At 44.9% G+C, this 18,811-nt stretch overlaps 1 protein-coding gene across 2 annotated transcripts in view; it reads left to right on the top strand.

Annotated features, from left to right (window-relative positions):
- LOC128650436 (transcription factor COE3-like) overlaps positions 1 to 18,811 on the top strand; it is a 579,037-nt gene that overhangs the window by 211,073 nt on the left and 349,153 nt on the right. For both annotated transcript variants that reach the window (XM_053704380.1, XM_053704379.1), the window contains exon 4: positions 15,917 to 15,972. In XM_053704380.1, coding sequence (XP_053560355.1) covers positions 15,917 to 15,972 — 56 coding nt within the window. The remainder of the gene's footprint in view (positions 1 to 15,916; positions 15,973 to 18,811) is intronic.

Raw genomic sequence — 18,811 nt, 5'->3', positions numbered from 1 at the left:
GGATCTAGCGATAGAAGTGTTGTGACTACGGGCCATCTCCTTAGTGACATAAAACACAAATTCCCACAGACACACTACAGGATCTAGCAATAGAAGTGTTGTGACTAAGGGCCATCTCCTTAGTGACATAAAACACAAATTCCCACAGACACACTCCAGTATCTAGTGATAGAAGTGTTGTGACTAAGGGCCATCTCCATAGTGACATAAAACACAAATTCCCACAGACACACTACAGGATCTAGTGATAGAAGTGTTGTGACTAAGGGCCATCTACATAGTGACATAAAACACAAATCCCCACAGACACACTCCTGTATCTAGCGATTGAAGTGTTGTGACTAAGGGCCATCTCCATAGTGACATAAAACACAAATCCCCACAGACACACTCCAGGATCTAGCGATAGAAGTGTTGTGACTAAGGGCCATCTCCTTAGTGACATAAAACACAAATTCCCACAGACACACTACGGTATCTAGTGATAGAAGTGTTGTGACTAAGGGTCATCTACATAGTGACTGTTACAAACTGCTGTTTGTAACTGGCCCTTTAAATGAAAAATTGCCCTGCTTCCCTGGATTTTGGGGAAGCCTATTTGCCAGCCTCCTTCCACATGACTATGGCCCCTGGAAGATTGTGCCCCTGAGGACATATTGACTTTTGTTGGGTGTGTGTGGCCCTTTAAGAACCATCTGGGGACATATTGTGACTTTGATGAACAATGCCCCTTTAAGACTATGTCCCCAGACCTGTGAAATGACTTGTCCCTGGCTTTCTCCCACCTGGTTCAGTTTCATTGTGTGCCATTAAGAGTTAAATTTTGTTCAGCTTCAATAAACCTATTCTAAATACAAGTCTGCTGGGATTAGCTCTAATTAGGTTTAGTGATCAACTTTCCCATTGTCTAATCAGACTAGTATTGATAAGGTGGACTGCATTGTTTTATTGTGTGTAATGTTATCTGCTGAAGTAAATGTTGTGGCCTGTCAAAGGGAGTGTCTCTCTATCTAATATCAAATGTGTGATGGGGGATTTTATGCCTCCCCCTGAGAGTGTCCTGTTTGCATGTAACCTCAATAAAAAGGAGGCTGTGTGCTCCAGCACATAAGACCTATGTTGACCCTCTAACTTGAAGCTTTGACTCATGTTTGTAGGATACAGCTTATAATCACTACAGGGATTGCTATGCTCTTCATACTCCCTTAGCTACAGGGATTGCTACAGAAGGAAGAGGTTCACCTACTGGAGCCTGGTCATAGGTCCAGGGCGCAGAGCAGACGGCGAGATACCAGCCCAGCAGCGGTGGTTCATAGAGTCTGTATTACTTATGGTGGCTATGCAGTAGTTATAGAGTCTACGGTGCTGCTGCTCCTTTGGTGAGCGCTAGGAGCATCCTTTTCTACGGTCCAACTTCCAGCCAGCCTGGAGGCAACCGTAACTTTTGGCGGCAGCGGTGGGATTGTCGTCCTAGCGCAAGGAGCAGCACCACAACAGCACTGGTATCGTAGGAGAGTAATTGAGGGCAACGCTAGCCACTGCGCAGCGTCCCTACCTACAGCAGCATGGAGCTGACAAGATACTGGTCAGAACCATGTGAAGAGCACCTCAACCGGAACCGTCGCTATGAGGGCGCGGATTTCGTTCCAGAGGTAAAGAGGCGGCTAGTCCGATATGGTCCAGACCCTGCGCAGGAGGTAGTCAGTCGCATCATCCGGGAATTGGATACGGAGAACAAAGCGGCACGAGCCTTTGAGCGCCAACTGTGGAGTTTGAGGGTATGGACACCTGGTCTCTCTCCCCAGCCGCAGCATGTTCCACAGGGAGAGGGGAGCAGCAACCTCCCTCCCCAGCGGCAGTATACTGTGCAGAGGGAAGAGACAACCGGTCTCCTTCCCCAACCCCAACCAGAGATACCAGAGGCAGCAGGCCTCATAGACTGGTCCTGGGAGGACCCCCAGCAGGCAGGTGGAGATGGGACCGCAGTCTCTCTACCGGCCCTACAGGGATGCTGGGCAGGCGGCCCAGATCCCCAGCGACAGACCCAGCTACAGGGAGGGGAGAGCATCGACCTCCCTCCCCAGCCGGAGTGTGCCTTCCAGGGAGAGGAGACAACCGGTCTCTCTCCCCAGCTGCAGCATGTTCCACAGGAAGCGGAGAGCATCGACCTCCCTTCCCAACAGCCACCGGAGTATCAGGAGGAGGAGGTAAGCAAATCTCCCCCTCCCCAGCTAACTCCTAACTTGGGCCCAGGGTTAACAGTGGAGATGTTGGCCCCCACTGACCCCCACGTTCCCTTTGCCACCGGGCAGGACTATGCCCCAATTCCCCCAGCAGAAGAGCTGGCATCAGGACAGAGCGCTGCTGGCCTCTGCCCTACAGACCTTGTCCTTGTTACAGAACTGACCTGCAAACCCCTCACCCCAGCAGAAGAGCTGGCACCAGGGCAGAGTGCCGCTGGCCTCTGCCCCCCAAGTACCATCAGCTATTTGCCCAGCTGCGCCAGGAAGGCCGAGGATGCTGCACTTTCATCCTGCAACCTGGAACTTACAGGCCAGTACTACGTATTGTGGGGGGGCTACTTTGCTGCTAGCGATTATTTGTGGGTGGGTTGCGAGACTAACTTGGGCACTGACCGGCAGAAGGTCAGGTGCCTGGTTAGTCTCCCTCCAAAAGGGGAGATATGTTACAAACTGCTGTTTGTAACTGGCCCTTTAAATAAAAAATTGCCCTGCTTCCCTCGATTTTGGAGAAGCCTATTTGCCAGCCTCCTTCCACATGACTATGGCCCCTGGAAGATTATGCCCCTGAGGACATATTGACTTTTGTTGGGTGTGTGTGGCCCTTTAAGAACCATCTGGGGACATATTGTGACTTTGATGAACAATGCCCCTTTAAGACTATGTCCCCAGACCTGTGAAATGACTTGTCCCTGGCTTTCTCCCACTTGGTTCAGTTTCATTGTGTGCCATTAAGAGTTAAATTTTGTTCAGCTTCAAGAAACCTATTCTAAATACAAGTCTGCTGGGATTAGCTCTAATTAGGTTTAGTGATCAACTTTCCCATTGTCTAATCAGACTAGTATTGATAAGGTGGACTGCATTGTTTTATTGTGTGTAATGTTATCTGCTGAAGTAAATGTTGTGGCCTGTCAAAGGGAGTGTCTCTCTATCTAATATCAAATGTGTGATGGGGGATTTTATGCCTCCCCCTGAGAGTGTCCTGTTTGCATGTAACCTCAATAAAAAGGAGGCTGTGTGCTCCAGCACATAAGACCTATGTTGACCCTCTAACTTGAAGCTTTGACTCATGTTTGTAGGATACAGCTTATAATCACTACAGGGATTGCTATGCTCTTCATACTCCCTTAGCTACAGGGATTGCTACAGAAGGAAGAGGTTCACCTACTGGAGCCTGGTCATAGGTCCAGGGCGCAGAGCAGACGGCGAGATACCAGCCCAGCAGCGGTGGTTCATAGAGTCTGTATTACTTATGGTGGCTACGCAGTAGTTATAGAGTCTACGGTGCTGCTGCTCCTTTGGTGAGCGCTAGGAGCATCCTTTTCTACGGTCCAACTTCCAGCCAGCCTGGAGGCAACCGTAACTTTTGGCGGCAGCGGTGGGATTGTCGTCCTAGCGCAAGGAGCAGCACCACAACAGCACTGGTATCGTAGGAGAGTAATTGAGGGCAACGCTAGCCACTGCGCAGCATCCCTACCTACAGCAGCATGGAGCTGACAAGATACTGGTCAGAACCATGTGAAGAGCACCTCAACCGGAACCGTCGCTATGAGGGCGCGGATTTCGTTCCAGAGGTAAAGAGGCGGCTAGTCCGATATGGTCCAGACCCTGCGCAGGAGGTAGTCAGTCGCATCATCCGGGAATTGGATACGGAGAACAAAGCGGCACGAGCCTTTGAGCGCCAACTGTGGAGTTTGAGGGTATGGACACCTGGTCTCTCTCCCCAGCCGCAGCATGTTCCACAGGGAGAGGGGAGCAGCAACCTCCCTCCCCAGCGGCAGTATACTGTGCAGAGGGAAGAGACAACCGGTCTCCTTCCCCAACCCCAACCAGAGATACCAGAGGCAGCAGGCCTCATAGACTGGTCCTGGGAGGACCCCCAGCAGGCAGGTGGAGATGGGACCGCAGTCTCTCTACCGGCCCTACAGGGATGCTGGGCAGGCGGCCCAGATCCCTAGCGACAGACCCAGCTACAGGGAGGGGAGAGCATCGACCTCCCTCCCCAGCCGGAGTGTGCCTTCCAGGGAGAGGAGACAACCGGTCTCTCTCCCCAGCTGCAGCATGTTCCACAGGAAGCGGAGAGCATCGACCTCCCTTCCCAACAGCCACCGGAGTATCAGGAGGAGGAGGTAAGCAAATCTCCCCCTCCCCAGCTAACTCCTAACTTGGGCCCAGGGTTAACAGTGGAGATGTTGGCCCCCACTGACCCCCACGTTCCCTTTGCCACCGGGCAGGACTATGCCCCAATTCCCCCAGCAGAAGAGCTGGCATCAGGACAGAGCGCTGCTGGCCTCTGCCCTACAGACCTTGTCCTTGTTACAGAACTGACCTGCAAACCCCTCACCCCAGCAGAAGAGCTGGCACCAGGGCAGAGTGCCGCTGGCCTCTGCCCCCCAAGTACCATCAGCTATTTGCCCAGCTGCGCCAGGAAGGCCGAGGATGCTGCACTTTCATCCTGCAACCTGGAACTTACAGGCCAGTACTACGTATTGTGGGGGGGCTACTTTGCTGCTAGCGATTATTTGTGGGTGGGTTGCGAGACTAACTTGGGCACTGACCGGCAGAAGGTCAGGTGCCTGGTTAGTCTCCCTCCAAAAGGGGAGATATGTTACAAACTGCTGTTTGTAACTGGCCCTTTAAATAAAAAATTGCCCTGCTTCCCTGGATTTTGGAGAAGCCTATTTGCCAGCCTCCTTCCACATGACTATGGCCCCTGGAAGATTATGCCCCTGAGGACATATTGACTTTTGTTGGGTGTGTGTGGCCCTTTAAGAACCATCTGGGGACATATTGTGACTTTGATGAACAATGCCCCTTTAAGACTATGTCCCCAGACCTGTGAAATGACTTGTCCCTGGCTTTCTCCCACCTGGTTCAGTTTCATTGTGTGCCATTAAGAGTTAAATTTTGTTCAGCTTCAATAAACCTATTCTAAATACAAGTCTGCTGGGATTAGCTCTAATTAGGTTTAGTGATCAACTTTCCCATTGTCTAATCAGACTAGTATTGATAAGGTGGACTGCATTGTTTTATTGTGTGTAATGTTATCTGCTGAAGTAAATGTTGTGGCCTGTCAAAGGGAGTGTCTCTCTATCTAATATCAAATGTGTGATGGGGGATTTTATGCCTCCCCCTGAGAGTGTCCTGTTTGCATGTAACCTCAATAAAAAGGAGGCTGTGTGCTCCAGCACATAAGACCTATGTTGACCCTCTAACTTGAAGCTTTGACTCATGTTTGTAGGATACAGCTTATAATCACTACAGGGATTGCTATGCTCTTCATACTCCCTTAGCTACAGGGATTGCTACAGAAGGAAGAGGTTCACCTACTGGAGCCTGGTCATAGGTCCAGGGCGCAGAGCAGACGGCGAGATACCAGCCCAGCAGCGGTGGTTCATAGAGTCTGCATTACTTATGGTGGCTACGCAGTAGTTATAGAGTCTACGGTGCTGCTGCTCCTTTGGTGAGCGCTAGGAGCATCCTTTTCTACAGTCCAACTTCCAGCCAGCCTGGAGGCAACCGTAACAGTGACATAAAACACAAATCCCCACAGACACACTCCGGTATCTAGTGATAGAAGTGTTGTGACTAAGGGCCATCTCCATAGTGACATAAAACACAAATCCCCACAGACACACTCCGGTATCTAGTGATAGAAGTGTTGTGACTAAGGGCCATCTCCATAGTGACATAAAACACAAATCCCCACAGACACACTCCGGTATCTAGTGATAGAAGTGTTGTGACTAAGGGCCATCTCCTTAGTGACATAAAACACAAATTCCCACAGACACACTCCGGTATCTAGTGATAGAAGTGTTGTGACTAAGGACCATCTCCATAGTGACATAAAACACAAATTCCCACAGACACACTCCAGGATCTAGCGATAGAAGTGTTGTGACTAAGGGCCATCTCCATAGTGACATAAAACACAAATCCCCACAGACACACTCCAGGATCTAGCGATAGAAGTGTTGTGACTAAGGGCCATCTCCTTAGTGACATAAAACACAAATTCCCACAGACACACTCCAGGATCTAGCGATAGAAGTGTTGTGACTAAGGGCCATCTCCTTAGTGACATAAAACACAAATCCCCACAGACACACTACAGGATCTAGCGATAGAAGTGTTGTGACTAAGGGCCATCTCCATAGTGACATAAAACACAAATTCCCACAGACACACTCCAGTATCTAGTGATAGAAGTGTTGTGACTAAGGGCCATCTCCATAGTGACATAAAACACAAATTCCCACAGACACACTCCAGGATCTAGCGATAGAAGTGTTGTGACTAAGGGCCATCTCCATAGTGACATAAAACACAAATTCCCACAGACACACTACAGGATCTAGCGATAGAAGTGTTGTGACTAAGGGCCATCTCCATAGTGACATAAAACACAAATTCCCACAGACACACTCCGGTATCTAGTGATAGAAGTGTTGTGACTAAGGACCATCTCCATAGTGACATAAAACACAAATTCCCACAGACACACTCCAGTATCAAGTGATAGAAGTGTTGTGACTAAGGGCCATCTCCATAGTGACATAAAACACAAATCCCCACAGACACACTCCAGTATCTAGCGATAGAAGTGTTGTGACTAAGGGCCATCTCCTTAGTGACATAAAACACAAATCCCCACAGACACACTCCAGTATCTAGCGATAGAAGTGTTGTGACTAAGGGCCATCTCCATAGTGACATAAAACACAAATCCCCACAGACACACTACAGGATCTAGCGATAGAAGTGTTGTGACTAAGGGCCATCTCCATAGTGACATAAAACACAAGTCCCCACAGACACACTACAGGATCTAGCGATAGAAGTGTTGTGACTAAGGGCCATCTCCTTAGTGACATAAAACACAAATTCCCACAGACACACTCCAGTATCAAATGATAGAAGTGTTGTGACTAAGGGCCATCTCCTTAGTGACATAAAACACAAATCCCCAGAGACACACTCCAGGATCTAGCGATAGAAGTGTTGTGACTAAGGGCCATCTCCATAGTGACATAAAACACAAATCCCCACAGACACACTCCAGTATCTAGTGATAGAAGTGTTGTGACTAAGGGCCATCTCAGTGTCATAAAACACAAATTCCCACAGACACACTACAGGATCTAGCGATAGAAGTGTTGTGACTAAGGGCTATCTCCTTAGTGACATAAAACACCAATCCCCACAGACACACTCCGGTATCTAGTGATAGAAGTGTTGTGACTAAGGGCCATCTACATAGTGACATAAAACACAAATCCCCACAGACACACTCCGGTATCTAGTGATAGAAGTGTTGTGACTAAGGGCCATCTCCATAGTGACATAAAACACAAATCCCCACAGACACACTCCAGTATCTAGCGATAGAAGTGTTGTGACTAAGGGCCATCTCCATAGTGACATAAAACACAAATTCCCACAGACACACTCCAGTATCTAGCGATAGAAGTGTTGTGACTAAGGGCCATCTCCTTAGTGACATAAAACACAAATCCCCACAGACACACTCCTGTATCTAGCGATAGAAGTGTTGTGACTAAGGGCCATCTCCTTAGTGACATAAAACACAAATTCCCACAGACACACTCCGGTATCTAGCGATAGAAGTGTTGTGACTAAGGGCCATCTCCATAGTGACATAAAACACAAATTCCCACAGACACACTCCAGGATCTAGCGATAGAAGTGTTGTGACTAAGGACCATCTCCATAGTGACATAAAACACAAATTCCCACAGACACACTCCAGGATCTAGCGATAGAAGTGTTGTGACTAAGGGCCATCTCCATAGTGACATAAAACACAAATTCTTTCTCTATGATTCAGACGGAAAAAAAACTATCCAATTTACTTTTATTATCAAATTTACTTTGTTCACTCTGTATCCTTTGTTGGAGGAGCAGCAATGCACTACTGGGAGGTAGCAGAGCACATCAAATGAACCAATGACAAGAGGCATGTATCAACAGCTAGCACCCTGTAATGCATTGCTGCTCCTGAACTTGCCTAGATAATCTTTTTAATAAGGATACCAAGTGAACAAAGCAAATTAGATAATAGAAGCAATAATTTGGAAACTTGGTTAAAATGTTATGTTCTACCTGAATCATGAAAGAGAGATTTTGTTTCATGTCCCTTGGAATAGGATGTTTAAGAAGCTCATGTAGGTGTTGATCAACTTGTTAATGGTGGCCTCATTATGTGACCTTATAACAAACTTACTTCCAGAAAAAAATAATTATTAAAGCATTGGGGCAACCCGAAACAGTCAGAGTATGGGGCAACTTGAAGCAGTCAGACAGAGTACTGGGGCAACCCGAAGCAGTCAGGCAGAGTACTGGGGCAACCCAAAGCAGTCAGGCAGAGTACTGGGGCAACCCAAAGCAGTCAGGCAGAGTACTGGGGCAACCCAAAGCAGTCAGGCAGGGTACTGGGGCAACCCAAAGCAGTCAGGCAGGGTACTGGGGCAACTTGAAGCAGTCAGGCAGGGTACTGGGGCAACCCGAAGCAGTCAGGCAGGGTACTGGGGCAACTTGAAGCAGTCAAGCAGGGTACTGGGGCAACCCAAAGCAGTCAGGCAGAGTACTGGGGCAACTTGAAGCAGTCAGGCAGGGTACTGGGGCAACCCAAAGCAGTCAAACAGGGTACTGGGGCAACCCAAAGCAGTCTGGAAGAGTACTGGGGCAACCCAAAGCAGTCAGGCAGGGTACTGGGGCAACCCAAAGCAGTCTGGCAGAGTACTGGGGCAACCCAAAGCAGTCTGGCAGAGTACTGGGGCAACTTGAAGCAGTCAGATTACTGGGGCAACTTGAAGCAGTCCGAGTAAAACATAACAAGCAAATTTAAGCAAGCATAAGATCCCAATGCATACCTCCCAACCTTTGTCGCTCGGTATTAGGGACTCGGGAGGTTTTGGGGAGACATCTCTATCTGCAGGGTCATGTCAGGAGGGGCAGGGCCACAGGTGGATAGTAGGTGGGATTAAGGACAAGCCTGGTTGGTCAGTATGTGTGCCTGGGCAGTCTATGGATGGGGCTAAGGGAAATTCTTCAACTTGGGATATATGGCTCTAAGGGGACAGCATGAAAGAGCTTAGAATTGTCTGTCTCTCTCAAATAGGGACAGTTGAGAGTTCTGTCCAAATAGCGCTGATTGATGCTGAACTACTTTTTAAAAAAAAATGTACTCTAAGACTATTAGGCACCTCAGATCCCACTTATAGCTTCACATATGGCTTAGTTCTGCCCACCTGCACTTTTTACTAGCATACACCTAGGTTTAGAGTTCTGCGTTAGCCTTAAAAAGCAGCGTTGAGAGATCCTAACGCTGCTTTTTAACGCCCGCTGGTATTACGAGTCTGACAGGTACAGGTGTACCGCTCACTTTTCTTCTGTGACTCGAGGCTACCACAAATCCCATTACGTCAATTGCGTATCCTATCTTTTCGATGGGATTTGCCTAACGCCGGTATTACGAGTCTTGGAAGAAGTGAGCGGTACAGCCTCTACCGCCAAGACTCCTACTGCCTAAAAAAGTCAGTAGTTAAGAGTTTTATGGGCTAACGCCGGAACATAAAGCTCTTAACTACAGTGCTACAAAGTACACTAACACCCATAAACTACCTATGAACCCCTAAACCGAGGCCCCCCCACATCGCAAACCCTATCATAAAATTATTTAGCCCCTAATCTGCCAACCGGACACCGCCGCCACCTACATTATATCTATGAACCCCTAATCTGCTGTCCCTAACATCGCCGACACCTACATTATATTTATTAACCCCTAATATGCCCCCCAACGTCGCCGCCACCTACCTACACTTATTAACCCCTAATCTGCCGACTGGACATCACCGCCACTATAATAAATGTTTTAACCCCTAAACCGCCGCACTCCCGCCTTGCAAACACTATAATAAATTTTATTAACCCCTAATCTGCCCTCCCTAACATCGCCGCCACCTACCTACATTTATTAACCCCTAATCTGCCACCCCCAACGTCGCCGCTACTATAATAAAGTTATTAACCCCTAAACCTAAGTCTAACCCTAACCCTAACACCCCCCGTAAATTAAATATAATTTAAATAATTCTAAATAAAATTACTATAATTAAATAAATTAATCCTATTTAAAACCAAATACCTATAAAATAAACCCTAATATAGCTACAATATAACTAATAATTACATTGTAGCTATTTTAGGATTTATATTCATTTTGCAGGCAACTTTGTATTTATTTTAACTAGGTACAATAGCTATTAAATAGTTAATCACTATTTAATAGCTACCTAGTTAAAATAAGTACAAAATTACCTGTAAAATAAATCCTAACCTAAGTTACAAATACACCTAACACTACACTATCAATAAATTAATTAAATAAATTACCTACAATTATCTAAACTAAAATACAATTAAATAAACTAAACTATAGTACAAAAAAACAAACACTAAATTACAAAAAATAAAAAAAATTACAAGAATTTTAATCTAATTACACCTACTCTAAGCCCCCTAATAAAATAAAAAGCCCCCCAAAATAATAAAATCCCCTACCCTATACTAAATTACAAAAGTAATCAGCTTTTTTACCAGCCCTTAAAAGGGCTTTTTGCAGGGCATTGTCCCAAAGTAATCAGCTCTTTTACCTGTAAAAAAAAAAAAGTACAAGACCCCCCCAACATTACAACCCACCACCCACACACCCCTACTCTAAAACTCACTCGATCCCCCCTTAAATAAACCTAAAACTACCCCATTGAAGATCACCCTACCTTGAGCCGTCTTCACCCAACCAGGCCGAACTCTTCATCAGATGCGGGCACAGGTGGTCCTCCAGCCGGGCAGAAGTCTTCATCCGATCGGGACAGAAGAGGTCCTCCATCCAGCAGAAGTCTTCATCCAAGCGGAATCTTCTATTTTCATCCTTCCGGCGATGAGCGGCTCCATCTTGAAGACCTCCGGTGCGGAACATCCAGCTCTACCGACGACTACCCGACGAATGACTGGTCCTTTAAATGACGTCATCCAAGATGGTGTCCCTCGAACTCCGATTGGCTGATAGGATTCTATCAGCCAATCGGAATTAAGGTAGGAAAAATCTGAATTTGAAGTTCAATTTGATTGGCTGATTGGATCAGCCAATAGAATGCAAGGTCAATTCTATTGGCTGATCCAATCAGCCAATTGGATTTTTCCTACCTTAATTCTGATCGGCTGATAGAATCTTATCAGCCAATCGGAATTTGAGCGACACCATCTTGGATAACGTCATTTAAAGGACTAGTCATTCATCGGGTAGTCGTCGGTAGAGCTGGAAGTTCCGCGCCGGAGGTCTTCAAGATGGAGCCGCTCATCGCCGGAAGGATGAAGATAGAAGATTCCACTTGGATGAAGACTTCTGCTGGATGGAGGACCTCTTCTGCCCCGATCGGATGAAGACTTCTGCCCGGCTGGAGGACCACTTGTGCCCGCATCGGATGAAGAGTTCGGCCCGGTTGGGTGAAGACGGCTCAAGGTAGGGTGATCTTCAATGGGGTAGTGTTAGGTTTATTTAAGGGGGGATCGGGTGGGTTTTAGAGTAGGGGAGTGTGGGTGGTGGGTTGTAATGTTGGGGGGGTCTTGTATTTTTTTTTACAGGTAAAAGAGCTGATTACTTTGGGGCAGTGCCCTGCAAAAAGCCCTTTTAAGAGCTGGTAAAAGAGCTGATTACTTTTGTAATTTAGTATAGGGTAGGGAATTTTATTATTTTGGGGGTCTTTTTTATTTTGTTAGGGGGCTTAGATTAGGTTTAATTAGATTAAAATTCTTGTAATATTTTTTATTTTTTGTAATTTATTGTTTGTTTGTTTTTTGTACTATAGTTTAGTTTATTTAATTGTATTTTAGGGGTTAATAACTTTATTATAGTAGCGGCGATGTTGGGGGCAGCAGATTAGGGGTTAATAATTGTAGGTAGGTGGTGGCGATGTTAGGGAGGGCAGATTAGGGGTTAATAAATATAATGTAGGTGTTAATAAAATGTATTATAGTGTTTGCAAGGTGGGAGTGCGGCAGTTTAAGGGTTAATACATTTATTATAGTGGCGGCGATGTCCAGTCGGCAGATTAGGGGTTAATAAGTGTAGGTAGGTGGCAGCGACGTTGGGGGGGCAGATTAGGGGTTAATAAATATAATGTAGGTGTCAGCAATGTTAGGGACAGCAGATTAGGGGTTCATAGGGATAATGTAGGTGGCGGCGGTGTCCGGAGATGCAGATTAGGGGTTAATAATAAAATGCAGGTGTCAGCGATAGCGGGGGCGGCAGATTAGGGGTTAATAAGTATAAGGTTAGGGGTGTTTAGACTCGGGGTTCATGTTAGGGTGTTAGGTGTTCAAGTATTTTCCCATAGGAAACAATGGGGCTGCGTTAAGAGCTGAACGCTGCTTTTTTGCAGGTGTTAGGTTTTTTTTCAGCCAGCTCAGCCCCATTGTTTCCTATGGGGAAATCGTGCACAAACATGTTTTTCCAGCTTACCGCTACCGTAAGCAATGCTGGTATTGAGGGTTTAAGTGGAGCTAAATTTGGCTCAACGCTCACTTTTCTGAGGCTAACGCAGCCATTCAGAAAACTTGTGATACCAGCGTTGTTTAAAGGGTGCGCTGGAAAAAAAAGGCCTCGTTAGCACCGCAGGTCTTTACCGACAAAACTCCAAATCTAGGCGAAATTCTTTAAAATATGTAATATATTTTAAAGTAATGCTGCAGTGACTGGCGTTCCTTGGGATCAGATGTTTGCCAGAGATGGGTACAGCACATTAATTAGCAAATTCCCTGTTTGATTGTGAATCTCTACTAGATTTGACTCTATGGGCCGATGATCTAAGGCTCTCTGATCTGGTGAGATGATCTATAGCACTCTGCTCAGATGATATGATCTAAATAAAGCTCTCTGCTCAGGTGAGATGATCTAAATGTCTCTGCTCAGGTGAGATGATCTAAAGCTCTCTGCTTAGGTGAGATGATCTATAGCTCTCTGCTCAGATGAGATGATCTATAGCTCTCTGCTCAGATGAGATGATCTATAGCTCTCTGCTCAGATGAGACGATCTATAGCTCTCTGCTCAGATGAGACGATCTATAGCTCTCTGCTCAGATGAGATGATCTATAGCTCTCTGCTCAGATGGGATGATCTATAGCTATCTGCTCAGATGAGATGATCTATAGCTCTCTGCTCAGGTCAGATTATCTAAAGCTCTCTGCTCAGATGATTTGATCTAAATAAAGCTCTCTGCTAAGGTGAGATGATCTAAATATCTCTGCTCAAGTTAGATGATCTAAAGCTCTCTGCTCAAGTCAGATGATCTATAGCTCTCTGCTCAGATGATATTATCTAAATAAAGCTCTCTGCTCAGGTGAGATGATCTAAATGTCTCTGCTTAGGTGAGATTATCTAAAGCTCTCTGCTTAGGTGAGATGATCTATAGCTCTCTGCTCAGGTGATATGATCTAAAGCTCTCTGCTCAGGTGAAATGATCTATAGCTCTCTGATCAGGTGAGATGGTCTATAGCTCCCTGCTCAGGTGAGATGATCTATGGCTCTCTCCTCAGGTGAAATGATCTTTAGCTCTCTGCTCATGTGAGATGATCTAATGCTCTCTGCTCAAGTCAGATCTAAAGCTCTCTGCTCAAGTCACATGATCTATAGCTCTGCTCAGATGAGATGATCTGAATAAAGCTCTCTGATCAGGTAAGATGATCTAAAGCTCTCTGATCAGGTGATCAGATGATCTAATGTTCTCTGCTCAATTGAGATGATCTAAAGCTCTTTGCTCAAGTCAGATGATCTAAAGCTCTTTGCTCAAGTCAGATGATCTATAGCTCTCTGCTCAGGTGAGATGATCTAAAGCTCTCTGCTCAGGTGAGATGATCTAAAGCTCTCTGTTCAGGTGAGAAGATCTATATCTCTCTGATCAGGTGAGATGGTCTATAGCTCTCTGCTCAGGTGAGATGATCTAAGGCTCTCTCCTCAGGTAAAATGATCTTTAGCTCTCTGCTCAAGTCAGATGTTCTATAGCTCTCTGATCAGGTGAGATGATCTATATCTCTGCTCATGTGAGATGATCTAATGCTCTCTGCTCAAGTCAGATCTAAAGCTCTCTGCTCAAGTCACAAAATCTATAGCTCTCTGCTCAGATGAGATGATCTGTATAAAGCTCTCTAATCAGGTGAGATGATTTAAAGCTCTCTGATCAGGTGAGGTGATCTAATGTTCTCTGCTCAATTGAGATGATCTAAAGCTCTTTGCTCAAGTCAGATGATCTAAAGCTATTTGCTCAAGTCAGATGATCTATAGCTCTCTGCTCAGGTGAGATGATCTAAAGCTCTCTGCTCAGGTGAGATGATCTAAAGCTCTCTGATCAGGTGAGATGATCTAAAGCTCTCTGCTCAGGTGAGATGATCTAAAGCTCTCTGCTCAGGTGAGATTATCTATATCTCTCTGATCAGGTGAGATGGTCTATAGCTCTCTGATCAGGTGAGGTGATCTAATGTTCTCTGCTCAATTGAGATGATCTAAAGCTCTTTGCTCAAGTCAGATGATCTATAGCTCTCTGCTTAGGTGAGATGCTCTAAAGCTCTCTGCTCAGATGAGATGATCTGAATAAAGCTCTCTGATCAGGTGAGGTGATCTAAAGCTCTCTGCTAATGTGAGATTATGTAAATCTCTCTGCTCAGGTAAAATTATGTAAATCTCTGCTCAGGTGAGATGATCTAAAGGTCTCTGCTCAGGTGAGATGATCTAAAGCTCTATGCTTAGGTGAGATGATCTAAAGCTCTCTGCTTAGGTGAGATGATCTAAAGGTCTCTGCTCAGGTGAGATGATCTAAAGCTCTATGCTAAGGTGAGATGATCTAAAGCTCTCTGCTTAGGTGAGATGATCTAAAGGTCTCTGCTCAGGTGAGATGATCTAAAGGTCTCTGCTCAGGTGAGATGATCTAAAGCTCTATGCTTAGGTGAGATGATCTAAAGCTCTATGCTTAGGTGAGATGATCTAAAGGTCTCTGCTCAGGTGAGATTGTCTAAAGGTCTATGCTTAGGTGAGATGATCTAAAGCTCTATGCTTAGGTGAGATGATCTAAAGGTCTCTGCTCAGGTGAGATGATCTAAAGCTCTATGCTTAGGTGAGATGATCTAAAGCTCTCTGCTTAGGTGAGATGATCTAAAGGTCTCTGCTCAGGTGAGATGATCTAAAGCTCTATGCTTAGGTGAGATGATCTAAAGCTCTCTGCTTAGGTGAGATGATCTAAAGCTCTCTGCTTAGGTGAGATGATCTAAAGCTCTCTGCTCTGTTGAGATGATCTAAGAAGTCTCATTAGTATGGTGAGGTCAATCAAACATTGTTTACAAGCTCAAATTTGATCTTGAGAGATGTTTATCGCAATATGCAGGTTTCTGTAAGTGAAGGAGAGACTCCTACTTTACAATATGAAGTCTAAAAATCCCAAAGAATCCTAAAGCGAGTTTTTGATCATCGGCCCCTATGTGATCACACCTGCATATCCTACTAATGTTTAAATTATTTTTAATTCAGCTTAACCAAAACAGAACTGTTATACTGGCTACAAAACTGAGCAAACTTTTTTTTTTATCATTCATTCTATAGGACTCAGGACAGAACAGGATCTGTATGTTCGGCTCATTGACTCCATGTCAAAACAGGTGTGTCCCAAATGACTCTCAAATGAAGAATATTGTAGCATAATCCTATCGACTTTATAGAAACTTTTGAAAAATTGTATTGGAAAATGTCTAAAAATATAGTTGATTGGTAAAGTAAAGGGTTCCCTAAATGGCAAATTAAAGAGACACTGAACCCAATTTTTTTCTTTCGTGATTCAGATAGAGCATGAAATTTTAAGCAACTTTCTAATTTACTCACATTATCAAATTTTCTTTATTCTCTTGGTATCTTTATTTGAAATGCAAGAATGTAAATTTAGATGCCGGCCCATTTTTGGTGAACAACCTGTGTTGTCCTTGCTGATTGGTGGCTAAATTCATCCACCAATAAAAAAGTGCTGTCCAGAGGTCTGAACCAAGAAAAAAAAGCTTAGATGCCTTCTTTTTCAAATAAAGATAGCAAGAGAATGAAGAAAAATTGATAATAGGAGTAAATTAGAAAGTTGCTTAAAATTGCATGCTCTACCTGAATCATAAAAATTTGGGTTCAGTGTCCCTTTAAGCACTGTCCTTAAAGTAAAGGTAAACTTTGATGAATGAAAGCACAGTTTTTTGAAAATACTTTTAAAAACAGAGGCACTTTCATTCATCAAAGTTTAGAAAGCAGCCGTTTTGTTTAAAAGCGTACCCCTCTCCTCTTCACACCCGGAGCAGCTTACCCCGCCCGCAGATCCTCTCTTCACACGTCAGCAATGACTAATCCGGCTTCCTCCAATCATGGCATGGCCTCAGGCAATGACTCCCCTGGGGGGAAAGCCGTGATTGGAGGAAGCCGGATTAGTCATTGCTGACATGTGAAGAGAGGATCTCCGGGTAAGGGAAGCTGCTCCAGCTGTGAAAAGAACAAAGGTAAGTTTTTAAACAAAACGGCTGCTTTCTAAACTTTGATGAATGAAAGTGCCCCTGATTTTAATAGTATTTTTAAAAACCGGGCTTTCATTCATAAAAATTTATCCTTCACTTTAATATAGATCCTTTAATCAGAGGCAGTTGTAGGGATATTCTCTGCCCCGCCCCCCCCCCCAATTTATTTCTGTAGTACCTTGAAAACCTCAATGGTACCAGCTGCATTGAATTTGTAGGTAGTGTCTGATTTACATTTCTTGCTACATGGAGAGGGGTAATGGAAGGAAGATGGGAAATAGGAATATGTACTAGCAGTTCCCAACCTGTACCCTGTGTAACTTGATATTTAGTTTTGTGATAAATGTGTGGCCCCTTCTCAAATGCTTTAGTTTAGCCACTCCCACCTGTAATCATGTGAGCATGTGCTCTAGGTAAAATAAATGTTTTGCCCCATATAATAATCTAGCCCCACCCTCCTGTGGTCATGTGAGCATGTGCTCTAGGTAAAATAAATGTCGTGCCTCCATGTAATAATCTAGCCCCATCCTCCTGTGGTCATGTGAGCATGTGCTCTAGGTAAAATAAATGTCTTGCCTCCATGTAATAATCTAGCCCCATCCTCCTGTGGTCATGTGAGCATGTGCTCTAGGTAAAATAAATGTTTTGCCCCATATAATAATCTAGCCCCATCCTCCTGTGGTCATGTGAGCATGTGCTCTAGGTAAAATAAATGTCTTGCCTCCATGTAATAATCTAGCCCCACCCTCCTGTGGTCATGTGAGCATGTTCTCTAGGTAAGATAAATGTCGTGCCTCCATGTAATAATCTAGCCCCACCCTCCTGTGGTCAACTGTGCACCTAATCTAGGTAAGGTAAATGTTTTGCCCCATGTAATCTAGCTCCACCCTCCTGTAGTCATGTGACCATGTACTCTAGGTAAGGTAAATGTTTTGTCCTCTCATGTAATAATCTAGCCCCACCTTCCTGTGCTCACGTGTGCACTTACTCTAGGTAAGATAAATGTTTTGCCCCCCATGTAGTAATCTAGCCCCACCCTCCTGTGGTCATGGGAGCATGTGCTCTTGATAGAATAAAGGTTTTGTCCCCCCCATGTAATAATCTAGCCCCACTCTACTGTAATCATGTGATCATGTGTCTGTAGGTAAGATAAATGTTTTGTCCCCCCATGTAATAATCTAGCCCCACTCTCCTGTAATCATGTGATCATGTGTCTATAGGTAAGATAAACGTTTTGTCCCCCCATGTAATAATCCATCCCCACCCTCCTGTAATCATGTGTCTGTAGGTAAGATAAACGTTTTGTCCCCCCATGTAATTATCTAGCCCCACCCTCCTGTAATCATGGGATCATGTGCTCTAGGTAAGGTAAACATTTTGTCCCCATGTAATAATCTAGCCCCACCCTCCTGTACTCATGTGATCATGTGCTCTAGGTAAGGTAAACATTTTGTCACCATGTAATAATCTAGCCCCACCCTCCTGTAATCATGTGATCATGTTCTCTAGGTAAAGTAAACATTTTGTCCCCCATGTAATAATCTAGCCCCACCTTCCTGTAATCATGTGCTCTAGGTAAGGTAAGCGTTTTGTCCTCACATGTAATAATTTAGCCCCACCCTCCTGTAATCATATGCCCTAAGTAAGGTAAATATTTTTTCCCCATGTAATAATCTAGCCCCACCCTCCTGTAATCATGTGATCATCTGCTCTAGGTAAAATAAACGTTTTGTCCCCACATGTAATAATCTAGCCCCGCCCACCTGTAATCATGTGATCGTGTGCTCTAGGTAAAATAAACGTTTTGTACCCCCATGTAATATTCTAGCCCCACCCTCTTGTTATCATGTGTTCTAGGTAAGATAATTGTTTTGTCCTCCCATGTAATAATCTAGCCCCACCCTCCTGTAATCATGTGATCATGTGCTCTAGATAGGATAAATATTTTGTATTG

Source organism: Bombina bombina, chromosome 2 (genome assembly GCF_027579735.1).
Source record: "Bombina bombina isolate aBomBom1 chromosome 2, aBomBom1.pri, whole genome shotgun sequence".
Taxonomy (NCBI): domain Eukaryota; kingdom Metazoa; phylum Chordata; class Amphibia; order Anura; family Bombinatoridae; genus Bombina; species Bombina bombina.
Note: the sequence above shows the minus strand (reverse complement) of the source record. Positions and strands in the feature narration are given on the sequence as shown.